This window comes from Plecotus auritus (assembly GCF_963455305.1).
Source record: "Plecotus auritus genome assembly, chromosome: X".
NCBI classification, from domain to species: domain Eukaryota; kingdom Metazoa; phylum Chordata; class Mammalia; order Chiroptera; family Vespertilionidae; genus Plecotus; species Plecotus auritus.
This window is the reverse complement of record NC_137784.1, coordinates 47,298,158-47,311,943: the sequence shown is the minus strand read 5'-3', so window position 1 is coordinate 47,311,943 and position 13,786 is coordinate 47,298,158. Positions and strand designations below refer to the sequence as shown.

The 13,786-nt window shown below is 40.3% G+C and overlaps 1 protein-coding gene across 3 annotated transcripts in view; it reads right to left on the bottom strand.

Moving 5' to 3' along the window:
* Window positions 1-13,786, bottom strand: part of ZDHHC15 (zDHHC palmitoyltransferase 15) — a 441,448-nt gene that overhangs the window by 111,548 nt on the left and 316,114 nt on the right. For all 3 annotated transcript variants that reach the window (XM_080652621.1, XM_080652622.1, XM_080652623.1), the window contains one exon: window positions 12,434-12,512. In XM_080652621.1, coding sequence (XP_080508747.1) covers window positions 12,466-12,512 — 47 coding nt within the window. In that variant the 3' untranslated portion in view covers window positions 12,434-12,465. The remainder of the gene's footprint in view (window positions 1-12,433; window positions 12,513-13,786) is intronic.

Genomic DNA, 13,786 nt, shown 5'->3' with positions numbered 1-13,786 from the left:
TCCTAGTTAATAGTTATAGCAATGTGCCCCATCCAACCTGTATGTTTTTGTGTTTAGAATATTTGGAAAGGCATAGTTACCTATATCCTTCTGTTCATTTAAAGTTTATTTTCAATGCTGCAAGCCAATTAATTTAGACTTATACTGTATTTGTTACAATAAAGTATGAAATCAACTAAAAAAAACAACAACAAAAAAAGAAAGGGTGTTGGATTTTATCAAATGTTTTTTCTGCATCAACTGATAAGACTATGTGATTTTTATCTCTCATTTTGTTTATGTAATGTATCACGTTTATTGATTTGTGGATATTGAACCAGCCTTGCATCCCTGGAATAAATCCCACTTGGTCATGGTATATGATCTTTCTAATGTAATGCTGGATCTGGTTTGCTAGGATTTTGTTGAGGATTTTAGCATCTATGTTCATCAGGGATATTGGCCTGTAATTCTCTTTCTTTGTATTATCTTTATCCGGTTTTGGGATTAGGGTAATGCTTGCTTCATAGAATTAGCTTGGAAGTGTTCCTTCCTCTCGAATTTTTTGGAATCATCTGAGAAGGATTAGTTTTAGGTCTCTTTGAATGTTTGGTAATACTCCCCTGTGAAGCCATCTAGTTCAGGGCTTTTGTTTGCTTGAGGATTGTTGATTACTGTTTCAATTTTATCAGTAGTTACCAGCCTATCCAGGATTTTTTAATCTTCCTCGTTAAGTTTTGGAAGGTTGTGTTTTTCTAGGAATTTGTCCATTTCATTGAGGTTATCGAGTGTTTTGGAGTAGAGTTGTTCGTAGTATTTTTTTTTTTTTTTTACAATCCTTTGTATATCTGTGGGGTCAGTTCTTACTTTGCCGCTTTCATTTCTGATTTTTTTTTATTTGGGTCCTCTTTCTTTGTTTCTTGGTGATCCTGGCTAGAGGTTAATCCATCTTGTTTATCCTTACAAAGAACCAGCTCTTCGTTTCATTGTTCATTTGTATTTTTTTTGTCTCTATGTCATTTATTTCTGCTCTGATCTTTATTATCTCCTTCTTCTGGTAACTGTGGGCTTTTCTTGTTGCTCTCTTTCTAATTGTTTAAGTTGTAAGGTTAGATAATTTATTACCTTTTTTTTGTGTTTTTGTGTAGGCCAGTAGAGCTATGAACTTCCCCCTCAGGACTGCTTTCATTGTGTCCCACAGATTTTGGACTGTTTTGTTTTCATTGTCATTTGTTTCCAGGTTGCTTTTTTTAAAAAAATTTAATAAATCTTTATTGTTCAGATTATTACAATTGTTCCTCTTTTTTCCCCCATAGCTCCCCTTCACCCGGTTCCCACCCCATCCTCTGCCCTTACGCCCCCCCCCACAACTGTCCTCATCCATAGGTGTACGATTTTTGTCCAGTCTCTTCCCTCACCCCCCACACCCCTTACCCCTGAGAATTGTCAGTCCACTCCCTTTCTATGTCCCTGATTCTATTATATTCACCAGTTTATTCTGTTCATCAGATTGTTTTATTCACTTGATTTTTAGATTCACTCGTTCATAGATGTATATTTGTTATTCATAATTTTTATGTTTACCTTTTTCTTCTTCTTCCTCTTCTTAAAGAATACCTTTCAGCATTTCATATAATACTGGGTTGGCGGTGATGAACTCCTTTAGCTTTTTCTTATCTGTGAAGCTCTTTATCTGACCTTCAATTCTGAATGATAGCTTTTCTGGGTAGAGTAATCTTGGTTGTAGGTTCTTGCTATTCATCACTTTGAATATTTCTTGCCACTCCCATATGGCCTGCATAGTTTCTGTTGAGAAATCAGCTGACAGTCATATGGGTGCTCCCTTGTAGGTAACTGTTTTTCTCTTGCTGCTTTTAATATTCTCTCTTTGTCTTTTGCTCTTGGCGTTTTAATTATTATGTGTCTTGGTGTGGTCCTCTTTGGATTCCTTTTGTTTGGGGTTCTCTGCACTTCCTGGACTTGTAAATCTATTTCTTTCACCAGCTGGGGCAAGTTTTCTGTCATTATTTCTTCCAATAGGTTTTCAGTATCTTGCTCTCTCTCTTCTTCTAGCACCCCCATAATTCTGATGTTGGTACGCTTGACATTGTCCCAGAGGCTCCTTACACTACCTTCATATTTTTGGATTCTTTTTTCTTTTTGCTTTTCTGGTTGAGTGTTTTTTGCTTCTTTGTATTTCAAATCTTTGACTTGATTCTTGCGATCCTCTAGTCTGCTTTTAGATCTCTGTATAATATTCTTTATTTCAGTCAGTGTATGCTTAATTTCTAGTTGGTCCTTTTTCATATCCCTGAGGGTCTAAATAAATTTATCGGCACTTTCTAGAAAATTATTGAAAAACCTTATAACCGTGGTTTTAAACTCTATATTCAGTCGTTTGCTTTCCTCCATTTCTTTCATTTGTGATCTGTTTCATTGTCTCTGAATTTTGGCTGCTTCCCTGAGTTGACAGAGTGGCTTTGTGTGCTAGGTGTCCTACAGGGCCCAGTGGCTCAGCCTCCTCAGTGACCTGAGGTGGACACTCTTGGTGCACCTCTTTGTGGGCTGTGTGTACAGTCTTGTTGTAGTTAAGCCTTGATTATTGTTGGTATCACTGGGAAGAATTGACCTCCAGGCCAATTGGCTGTGAAGATCAGCTGTGTCTATGCTGGGAGAACTTCTGTGCTGGAGACACCCTTATGGGAGAAGACTTGCAAAAGCCTCTGTGCTCAGCTTGAGTGGGGCGGAGTCTCTGGGTGGAGCAGACAGCATTGGTTTCCCATAAGCCCTGCCCTAATAGGCCCTTGTGTCTCAGTGTCCCGTGGTAATCACTGCAAGCACCTCTGAGAGAAAGCTGCCAGACAGTCCATTTTCTCCCTGAATGAGTCTGGGTCCCCAGAGTTTCAACTGGAACTGGAGTTCAGTGCAGTCGGTACCTTTTGTCTCCCTCCCACTTGAGAAAGTCAGCCATGCACTCAGCCGCCTGTGCATTCAGCCACCCGTCCTCTCCGTGCATGCGTCTCCATACCTCTGCCTCCTGCAGCTCTTCTGAGTCTCAGTGTGGTTTTCTCTTTCCTTCTAGTTGTAGAATTTCCACTTAGCCAGCCTTCCTGTGGTTCTGGATGATGTCCGTTTTGTCTTTTAGTTGTGGTTTTGAAATTGTTGTGTGAGGCAGCAGTTTAGGTGTTTACCTATGCCGCCATCTTGGTTTCTCCTCCAGCTTGCTTTTTATTTCTTCTTTGATCTCTTTGGTAACCCAATGATTGTTTAATAGCATGCTTTTTAGCCTCCAACTGTTTGATTTTTTTCATTGTTTTTATTGTAGTTGATTTCTAGTTTTATGCTATTATTATCTGCAAAGATGCTTGTTATGATTTCTATCTTCTTGAATTTGACGAGACTTTTCCTGTATCCTAATATGTGGTCTATGTTTGAAAATGTCACGTGTGAACTTGAGAAGAATGTTTATTCTGTAGCTTTGAGTGAAATGTTCTGAAGATGTCAATTAAGTCCATCTGATCTAGGGAGTCATTTAAGATTGCTGTTTCTTTGCTAATTTTTTGTTTAGAGGATTTGTCCAGTGGTGTCTGTGGGGTATTAAAGTCCCCTATTATGATTGTATTGCTATTGATGTCTCCCTTGATATATTCCAGAAGTTGTTTTATGTTTTTGGGTGCTCCTATATTGGGTGCATATATGTTTACCAGAGTTATATTCTCTTGCTGAATTGCTCCCTTTAGTATTATGAAGTGGCCTTCCTTATCTCTTGTTATGGCCTTTACTTTGAGGTCTATTTTGTCAGATATAAGTATTGCAACTCCAACTTTTTTCTCATTGTCGTTTGTCTGAAAAAAAAAATGTTCCATTCCTTCACTCTCAGTCTGTGTGAATCCTTTGTTCTAAGGTGTGTCTCTTGCAAACAGCAAATATATGGATCATGTTTTCTTATCCATTCAGCTACCCTATGTCTTTTGATTGGAGCATTTAGTACATTTGCATTTATTTTTTTTATTGACATGTACTTGTTTGTTGTAATTTTTATTCTTAATGTTTGTTTTCCTTCTTACCTTTCTGTTTTTTTCTTTTACTGCAGTCACTTTAGCATTTCTTGCATTGCTGGCTTGGTGGTAATAAACTCTCTTAGCCCTTTTTTTTGTGTCTGTGAAACCCCTCAATCCACCTTTAATTTTGAATGATAGCTTTGTTAGGTATAGTATTCTTCTATTCAGTCCCTTGCTTTACATCACTTTGTATATTTCATTCCATTCTCTTCTGGCCTGATGTGTTTCTGTTGAGAAATCAGTTGATATTCTAATGGGAGATCCCTTGTAGGTAACTTTCTGTCTCTCTCTGGCAACCTTTAAGATTCTTACTTTGTTGTTGATGTTTGCAAGTTTAATTGTGATGTTCTTGGTGTAGGTCTTTTTGGATTCCACTTGTTTGGGACTCTATGTGCTTCTTGGACTTGCATGTTTTTTTTTCTTGCCAATATAAGGAAAGTTTTTGTCATTATTTCTTCAAACAGGTTTTCTATTCCTTGCTCAGTTTCCTCTCCTATGGCACCCCTATTATGTGGAAGTTGTTTCATTTTGCGTTGTCCCAAAGCTCCCTTAGGCTCTCCTCTTTCTTTTTACGTTTTCTTTCCAGTTGTTGCTGTGTTTGTGTGTTTTTTCCTACCTTGTCTTCTAATTAGCTGATGCGGTCCTCAGCCTCTTTCGGTCTACTGTTTAAACCTTCCATTGTGTTCTTTATTGCAGCTATGTCATTCTTCATTTCCTCTTGGTTCCTTTTCATGTTGGTGACATTCTCATTCAGCTCCTTATAATTCTCTGTGTATTTGTCATCCAGCCATTTGAGCATCCTTTTAACCATTACTCAGAATTATTTCTCTGACATGTTGCTTGCCTCTATTTCATTTAATTACCTTTCTGGTGATTCTTCCTTTTCTTTCCTTTGGGGATTGCTTTTTTGTCTCCCCATTTTTTGCTGTAATGTTTTAATTATTTCTGTTTCTTAGATCCAACTGCTTTGCTACCCAGTTTCTTTTGGTGGTGGTGCTAGAGGTGTGATCTCTCAGGTCTCCTGGGCTTGGTGATCTAGCAGAGCTCCCTACTTGAGCTATTTGGGTTCTCTTGATGTAGTTGGATCTTGAATGTGTTTCTTATTCATGGATGAATTCTTGTCTCAGTTTGGCAATGTGACTCACCCCTGGCTTCGTTGTACACACTGTTTGGGATGTGATTGTGGTTCTGCCTCTTGTGGGAAAAGTTGTCTGAGTTCTCACTTGTATGTGCTCACTGTGGGTTCCCTGAGTCCATGGCCTGAGAGGAAGGAGTCTCGGGGCCTGAGGCTCAGGTACTGTGGCTTTCACTGGTGTGGTGTGACTCTTGCTAGATTAACGTCACTCTGCAACTCCCTATGGGGGGGCAGAGCCCATGATAGTAGGGGTGGGTGGGTGTCTCTGAATCACAAGGGCATTCAGGATCCAGCAGCTGGAGATGTGGGAATCTCTGTGTTTTAAATAATGTGACCTTGTCCAGGGAAGCAAATCTTCAGTAATTCACGGAGCTGTCCAGAGGTAGGTCACCAGAAGACGGATGTCTTGAGTCCTACTGAGGGAGCTGTGCATTCTTGGTTGGAGAGGCACAGGCTCAGTGGTAGCACACAGAGGGTCCCAGGAGCCATCTGCTTGGGGGCTGAGCTTGTGGGGCCCACACACTTGATTGGAGTGATTGTGGTGTGCCTCAAGCCCCATGGAGGGAGAAGTCCCAGTTTTTGCTTCAGGCGATGTGTGCCCTTGGTTGGATATACATGCCCAATGGCTGCTTACAGAGGTGCCCAGGAGCTATCTTCTGGGGCAGTGGGCTCAGGAGGCCCTTGTGCCGGAGCAGCACTACCACGGGGACTTGATGCCAGCATCTGGGGTTGTGCTTTGCAGCAGTTCAGAGAAGCCTCTGGGGGCCACCTGCCTGGGCAGTGGGCTCAGGGGGCTTGCATACTGGATCGGTGTGACTGCAGTGACTGGAGGTTGGCAGCTGAGGAGAGGGAAGTCCAAGTTTCTGCTGCGAGTCCTTGAGCCCTTGGTTGGATACAAGTGCACCTAGTGGCAGCTCACAGAAGCACCTGGGAGCTGTTTGCCTGGGCAGCACACTTAGCGTGGCCCTCGTGTTGAAGCTGTGTGACCAAGGTGTCTGTGAGCTGGTATCTGGAAAGGGAGAATTCAGAGTTTCTATTGCTGGGGCAGTGTGCCCTTGTTTGGATAAGAGTGCGCCCAGCGGGGGCTCACAGAGGAACCCAAGAGCCGCCTTTGTAGTCTTGGGTTCAGGGGGCCTGCAAGCTAGCAGAGCATAACTGTGGAGTCCAGAAGTCTTCAGCTGTGATGTGGGGAAACTCAGTTTTTGCTGTTGCACCCTTGGTTGAATTCGCACGTGCCCAGTGGTGGCTTACATGGTTACCCCAGGGCCAATAGCCAGGGCAGTGCACTCAAAGGGGCCCTTGCGCTGAAGCCGCGTGATTGAGGTGCCTGTGGGAAGGCAGCTGGGAGTGGGGGAAGTCAATATTTCTACTGCTGGGGGTCTTGTGCCCTTGGTTGGGTTTGCACGCACCCAGTGGTGGTGCACTCAGGCACTCAGAGGAGCCCTGGCGCTGAATCCGTGAGACTGAGGTGACTTTGGGGAGGTATCCAGGAAGGGGGAGTTCAGAATTTCTACTTCTAGGGCAGTGGGTCCTTGTTTGGATAGGAGTGTGCCCAGCGGCAGCAGCCACTAGTGGCCTGTGGAGTGGTGGGCTCAGCATGCTTGGAAAGTGCAAATGTGGTGCTGGAAAAGCACAACTGTGGCATCAGGAGTTCAGCCACTGTGGAGGGGGAAGTGACACTTTCTGCTGTGGGAGCATGCACCCTTGGAAGTGGAGGTCCTAGGGTCTGCAGGTCTGTGGGTGGGGCAGCAGGATTTGGGCTGGAGTGGCTGCAGGGTCATGGGAAGTGTCCAGGGGCTGTCTGGGTGATAGTGCTGATGAGTTCCTAGAAGAGGCTGCTCTCCCCTTGAAGATGATGTGGGCTCCATGCCCAAGTCCTGCAGCCCAAGGAGTGCCCACAGTGGTGGTAGGTGCTCCCTGTTCAGGAGAGCCTGGTCTGCCAGCCCCTGCTACTCCTGCCAGATTTAATTGTCCATCCCTCACTCACACACACACCACACACATCCACAAACTCTCCTTTTTCCCCCTCATTCACTCACACCCTCTCCCTCACCTCCGTCCTGCCTGCCACCATCTTCTCAAGGTCTTAATTATTTATAAAAATAATTTACTTTCAATACTATATAATATTTCACCACAATGATGCAGCTATTTACTTTATCATTCCTCCAATTTTAGGTATTTCATTTTGTTTTTAATTTTCTGCTATTATAATAAATTGATGATGAATACCTGATTATTTAATTAAAATACATACCTAAAATGAAGTTATCAGATAAAATTATAATAAAATTTTGAGGTTTTTATGTTGCCAATTTGTCATAAAAAATGATCTGTGAATTTAACCTTACCTCGGTAGTATCTAAGAGCACCTGTTCTCCTTTGGCAAGATGGTTGTGCAGTAGTTGGAAACTATGCTCATATCCTCCCAGAGCCAGGCTGGTTTTAAAGCTAAATTATAGAGCAATCAACCTGAATAACCAACTGAAGTTTACCTGAATAGAAGTCTTATAACCAAGTATTTATAGAAGAAGCCACATGGAGACTGGTAAGAGGGGTAGAGATCTGGAAAGGGCTGGCTCCCACTCCCATGTGCGGTGGTTGAGAACCTGGAGGGATATCTAGGCTTTAAAAGTCCCCCCTGAGAAGTGCAGCATTAACCCCATACCAGGTTTTCAAACCCAGAGCACCAGAGCTGGGAATAGGAGTCCAAATATCATCTGGCAATGAAAATCAGTGGGGACTCTGACTTCCTGGAAGAAGAGGGAGTCTGCTATAAACCTAGGTGCCCTTTTCAAGGATCAGTGCACAGGGTGTGGCTCTTGAACACTCACCCAGGGCTATGTAGAGGTAAGGCAACTGAGTAACTATGGGAGTCATACAGAGAAGATCTGAGTGGAGTGGCCCTAGGAGAGATCTGGAGGGTGAACCACAAAGGTGCCTGTGCTTTGTTTCTATCCTACACTGCCACCATATACCATCTTCCCAGGGTTGAGTACTCCTATTCTTATAGGAGCAGCCTGCAAAGTGCACTAGCCTGGCTCTCCAACTACAGGCAACACCAACCTGCTGATTTTGAGTCCTGCCAAAAGGACTGCTGGTTGCATTCAATAGCATCTTTGGTATGCTCCTATTCTGGGGAATGTCTTGGCAGAGACTCACAAAGTCATTGATCTGTGTAGCTTGGGAATAGTGGCCATTCTTCCTACACTCACATGCACAACTAGTGCCTGATCCACAAACCTGTTGATTCTTTTGGCCTGTACTTCCAACTCCCAGTGGCTCTGTGCAGTTAAGCTCAGTACCATAGGGGGATTGCAGTGCTGCTCAGACCTGGGACATTCAGAGAAATTCTCCCTTAGAGGATCTTGTACAAGATTCAGACAGGCACTGGGTTGTGCAGCTACAGCCAAGGTGTCCATTCTTACCCACATCCAAAGCCCTGAATCCATAAAATATATGCACACTGTAGTGTTATTTACAATAGCCAATATTTGGAAGCAGCCCAAATGCCCATCAGTAGATTAGTGGATTAAAAAGCTGCAGTACATTTACATAAGGGAATACCACTCAGCAATAAAAAAGAATGTAACCTTATCTTTTGTGACAACATGCATGGACCTAGAGGGTATTATGCTAAGTAAAATAAGCTAGAGAAAGACAAATACTATATGGTTTCATTTATATGTGGAATCTAATGAACAAAATAAACAAAAAAAAATAGAAACAGACTCAATACAAGGGGCAGACTGAGCTGTCAGAGGGGGGTTTGGGAAGCTCTGTGAAACAGGTGAAGGGATTAAGCAAAAGAAACCAAACACACAAAACAACTCATAGAGACAGACATCAGTATGGTGGTTACCAGAGGAAAAGGGTGGTGGGGGCAGGTAGAAGAAGGTAAATGTGGGATAAATGGTGACTTAATGAGATTAGACTTTGGCTGGTAAACACATAATAAAATATACACCGAGTGGCCAGATTATTATGATCTCTGAACGCATAATAATCTAGCCACTCAGTGTGTGTTGAGTGTGTGTGTGTGTGTGTGTGTGTGTGTGTGTGTGTATATATATATTAGAGGCCCAGTGCATGAATTCGTGCGAGGTTGGGGTCTGGTCAGCCTGGCCAGGGGGAGGGGACATGGGCAGTTGGCCAGCCTTCCTGCTGGTCGAACTCCTGGTCGAGGGACAATTTGCATATTAGCTTTTTATTATATAGGATATACACTGAGTGGTCAGATTATTATGTGTTCAGAGATCATAATAATCTGGCCACTCAATGTATTAATAGATGTATCATAGAATTATACATCTGAAATGTACATAATTTTATTAACCAATATAACCCCACTAAATTCAATGAAAAATTTAAAATACACATGTTTTCCATATATCCTTGCCAACACTAGGTACACTAATTTATACAAATTGGCTGCTTCAGTAGACAAATTTTATATTTTGGGATATTTTTTATTTTTTTTTAATTTTTATATGTTTTTACTGATTTCAGAGAGGAAGGGAGAGGAAGAGAGAGATAGAAACATCAATGATGAGAGAGAATCATTGATCGGCTGCCTCCTGCACACCCCACACTGGGAGTCTAGCCCACCCATGCCCTGACTGGGAATTGAACTGTGACCTCCTGGTTCATAGGTCGATGCTCAACCACTGAACCATGCTGGCTGGGCAATTTTGGGATATTTTAATTTGTATTTCTTTCTAGTGAAGTTGAACAAGTTTATGTTCCTTTTTAATGTTAACTTTTACTAGTATTTTGTCAATTGTACCTTTGCACATTTTCTAACTGTTGTGTTTATCTTTATTTACTGCTTTCCAAAATTTTTATAAATTAAGGACGTTACATTTTTTGTTTTCTATATATTTTCAAATTTCTCCAAGTTTTTCTTTTCATTTTGAAGAAAATATCATGTAGAATCAGTATATTTTTGTGTAAAATTTATAGCAATAATTTTTATATACAAAAATTTGAGTCAAAATAAAAATATGTTAGCATTTGTTAATTCTAAGTTGTAAATAGTTGGGTAGCCTTCATACTTTAATTTTTAAAACTTTTATAATAAAACAAAGGAAAACATGTATAAAGTATCTAATAGTTTGGACATATATAATTTATTCAACCATTTTTTTATTGATGGACATTCAGGTTGTTTTTTATTTGGAACTTTTACAAAGTTCACTATAGTAATTATCCATATACATTAAAATTTTTTCATATTTTGTTAAGTTTTGAAATGATTCTCCTACTCTTCATCCTATGTTCCCAAATACATTTCTATTATCTGAATAAGACTGTTGTTCCCACAAAAATTAATTAATTTATTTTAACAAATTGCCCTGGGAAAAGCATTGATTAAAAGCAATTTTGCTTATCAAAGAAATCATATAAAAATATATTTTATGATTTAATATTTACTCAAGATGTTCTGAAAAGAAGTTACATGTTAATATAAGTTTGGGTAAACTTATTCTACTTTTGGGGATTGACAAGGTTACTTAGCATATTATATGTCCCGATAAGTACTGCATGAAAGACAATGTTCCATGATCTGCACATAATAAAATAAGTTTAGTCAAATAGTTTCAGAGAACTACTACATCCTCTTCTTAAAGAGTTACAAAATTCATTTGTATACTACAAGTTTTGAGAATCCTTATGGTAAAGGCAACTCTCTAATTTTGCTTATACAGGGTTTCCTAAATTTATTTCACTAGAGAACTTTATTCCTTTTTAACATCTGTTAACATTTCAAATGCTTCATAGACTATCCATAGTAAAATGTGAAAATAAGAATATGTGAGAGGTTCACAGCATGGATAACTGAAATCCAAATACTGTCATACAAGTTGTCTCACTTAAACATCAAATATTTCATCAGGTCTTTGGAGAAAAAAAACATTTAATTCTTCTCGCTTTTTAACCTTTGATTGTAAGTGAAAGTACACAGTAAATAAGCTGAGTCAGGTTTTTAAATGTAGTGGCATAGTGGTAAGAGTATGCTCTAAGGTCAGACAGACCTGGGTTGCAATCTTAGTTTAGCCACTTACTAGTTGGACAGGTAACTTAATATCTCTGGACTTCAGTTTTCTCATAAGTAACATGGGAATAATAACATTCACTTCACAGAGTTGCTATGAGGATTAAATGAAATAACACACATCAAGTACACAGCAAAGTGGCTGACATATACAAGGTCTCTTACAATATCCATACTGGTACACACAGGGTTTTATAAAGGAAAAAAAGTGAAGACCCAAGAGTCCATAAACAGATCAATAGGCTTCTGAATAGCTTTTCCATGGGAATAAAATTGGAAGGCTTATCAGATCAGAGCTTTGAACTCCATGATATTTCTATCACTAAAATTCTCCATTTAATGATGAATTACACTAGGTTATTTATCCGTGAATGCTGCAAAGAGAAGGCTGTTTAGCTTTTCACTAGACCAAAGAGAATCCTGTGTGTAAGACTGCCTGCCACTGTGAACAAATTAGTAGCATTTCGGGAGAATTGGAGTGTAGGGATCGTACTTTTTGCCTGTGAGTGGATAAGAGTAGGTTGTTAACTGACATATTAGAGCCAAGCAAAAATAACCTGTTCATAATCTATATCATCTTAGAGGCCTGAAATGCACCAAGGCAAGATTTAGAATACATAGGTTGAAAGCACATAACCTGAATGGAATGTTTGGCTGTTTCTGGATACCTTGGGTGGTCTTTTAGCCCAAGTGAATAGTGTGAGTTTTACAGGAAATAAAGGCATCTTTTTCAGTACATCACACAGGGAAATTATGTCTAAAATTTCTACTTATGTGAATAATACAAGAGTGGAGAATTTAACATCTTGTTCACCAGGGTGAAATCTTACTCATTTGCTAGTACCTCCCAAGATTGCCTCTTAGCAGTCCAGGTTGCACTGTATGTACCTCCTTCAAATATTGACCTGTTGCCCTGGCTAGTGTTTCTCAGTGGATAGAGCATTGGCCCACTCACTGAAGGTCGTGGGTTTGATTCCCAGTCAAGGGAACCTAGCTGGGTTGCAGGTTTGATCCCCGGCCACAGCCATGGTTGGGGCTCATGTGGGAGGAAACCAATCGATGTGTCTCTCTAAAGCCAATGTTACTATCGCTCTCTCCCCCTCCCTTCTTCCCTTCCACATTCTCTAAAAATCAATGGAAAAAATATCCTCAGGAGAATTAGCAACAACAACAAAAATTTTTAAAAGAGGAAAGAATACTGACCTGTCTTAGAGATGCAGGAAATGTGAAAATTGCTATGTTTCTGTTTCCACTGCAAGAGATGATAAACCTTCTGGATAATCTGTAAGGTTGAAAAATGAAGGTGATCAAATGTCCCTTTCTCTTATATAGGTAGGTATTTACTCACTGGAATATTTATTTCTTTTTCAATCCCTAGAAGCAGCAGACATCTGCAAATCTCTAAAGACTTGTGTGCTATACTGAATCATTTATAACCAGCTCAGACATTCACATTCCAAGAGTAGTCAGCCTGCTGTACTATGAACTAAGATTATTTTATCAGGATTATCTATAATAATAAAAGGGTAATATGCTAATTAGACCAGACATCCTTCCTGACTAAGCCAGGATGGAGGGAAGCCAGCCTGGGTCCTGGGTGCCAGAGAGAAACTGGTGCCAGCAGCCAGGGGAAGTAAGGCCTACTCTTGCACAGATTTTGTGCATTTGGGCCTCTAGTCTAATCTATAATACTGGCTGGTATTTGACTTAAATAGCTGTGATGTCAGTTCCACATCGTATGGCTTTAAATGGAATGTTTTGGGTTTTATTACTCACAAAATGACCCTGTCTTGCTGTGATTTTACTGGATATACTTGAGATAGTTATTATAGTATTTTAAGTGTTGGTGTTTCTAAAAAGAATGAAATATCTAGAAAATAAGTGCCTTAGGAATTAACAACCAACATCATTTATAGTACATACAAATGTTTTTGTTTCCAACCTCCAGCCTTTTGGGTGCGCAAAGTGAACTCTGAATCAGCTTGCTTAATGTGCAGTCATTTTCTTTATACTCCCTGCATACAAATGAACTCGGCACCTTGAGATTTAAAAAAAAAGTTGACAGTTCTTGACCCTTACAGTTTCTGCTTAGTGAAGTCAGTGTGCCATTCAGAGTGCTCCAGTAAGTGTGAGGTCTGGATTCCAGAAGATAGAGGTTAACCAAGGTATGTTACCCTCGCCACAGTTAACCAGGTAGATTCCAGACACAAGGCTGCTTTCTTCCAGGAAGAGTAAAAAAAGTAAAAGTGGCTCTGAGAATGTCTTTTGGAATCAAGGCTTCATAGTGGGTATAGCATTTTGTTTTGTCTGGAATCCCAGATTTAGTGTATTCTTGATCTAAAGTCTGAACAGAAAGCAGCTATACTGGACCAGCTCTTCAGTGAAGGACAGAGAATAATTCGTTTGTCAAATAACTGTAAATCTCTAGTCATTCAATAAATGTTAGTTGTACTCTTGGAATCAAACAATGATCTATATGCAACCTTATTTTGCTAAGGAAGCAGAGAATAATGAAATGAAAGTGATAAGCTCTCTGACCTCAAGTAATTGCTATTC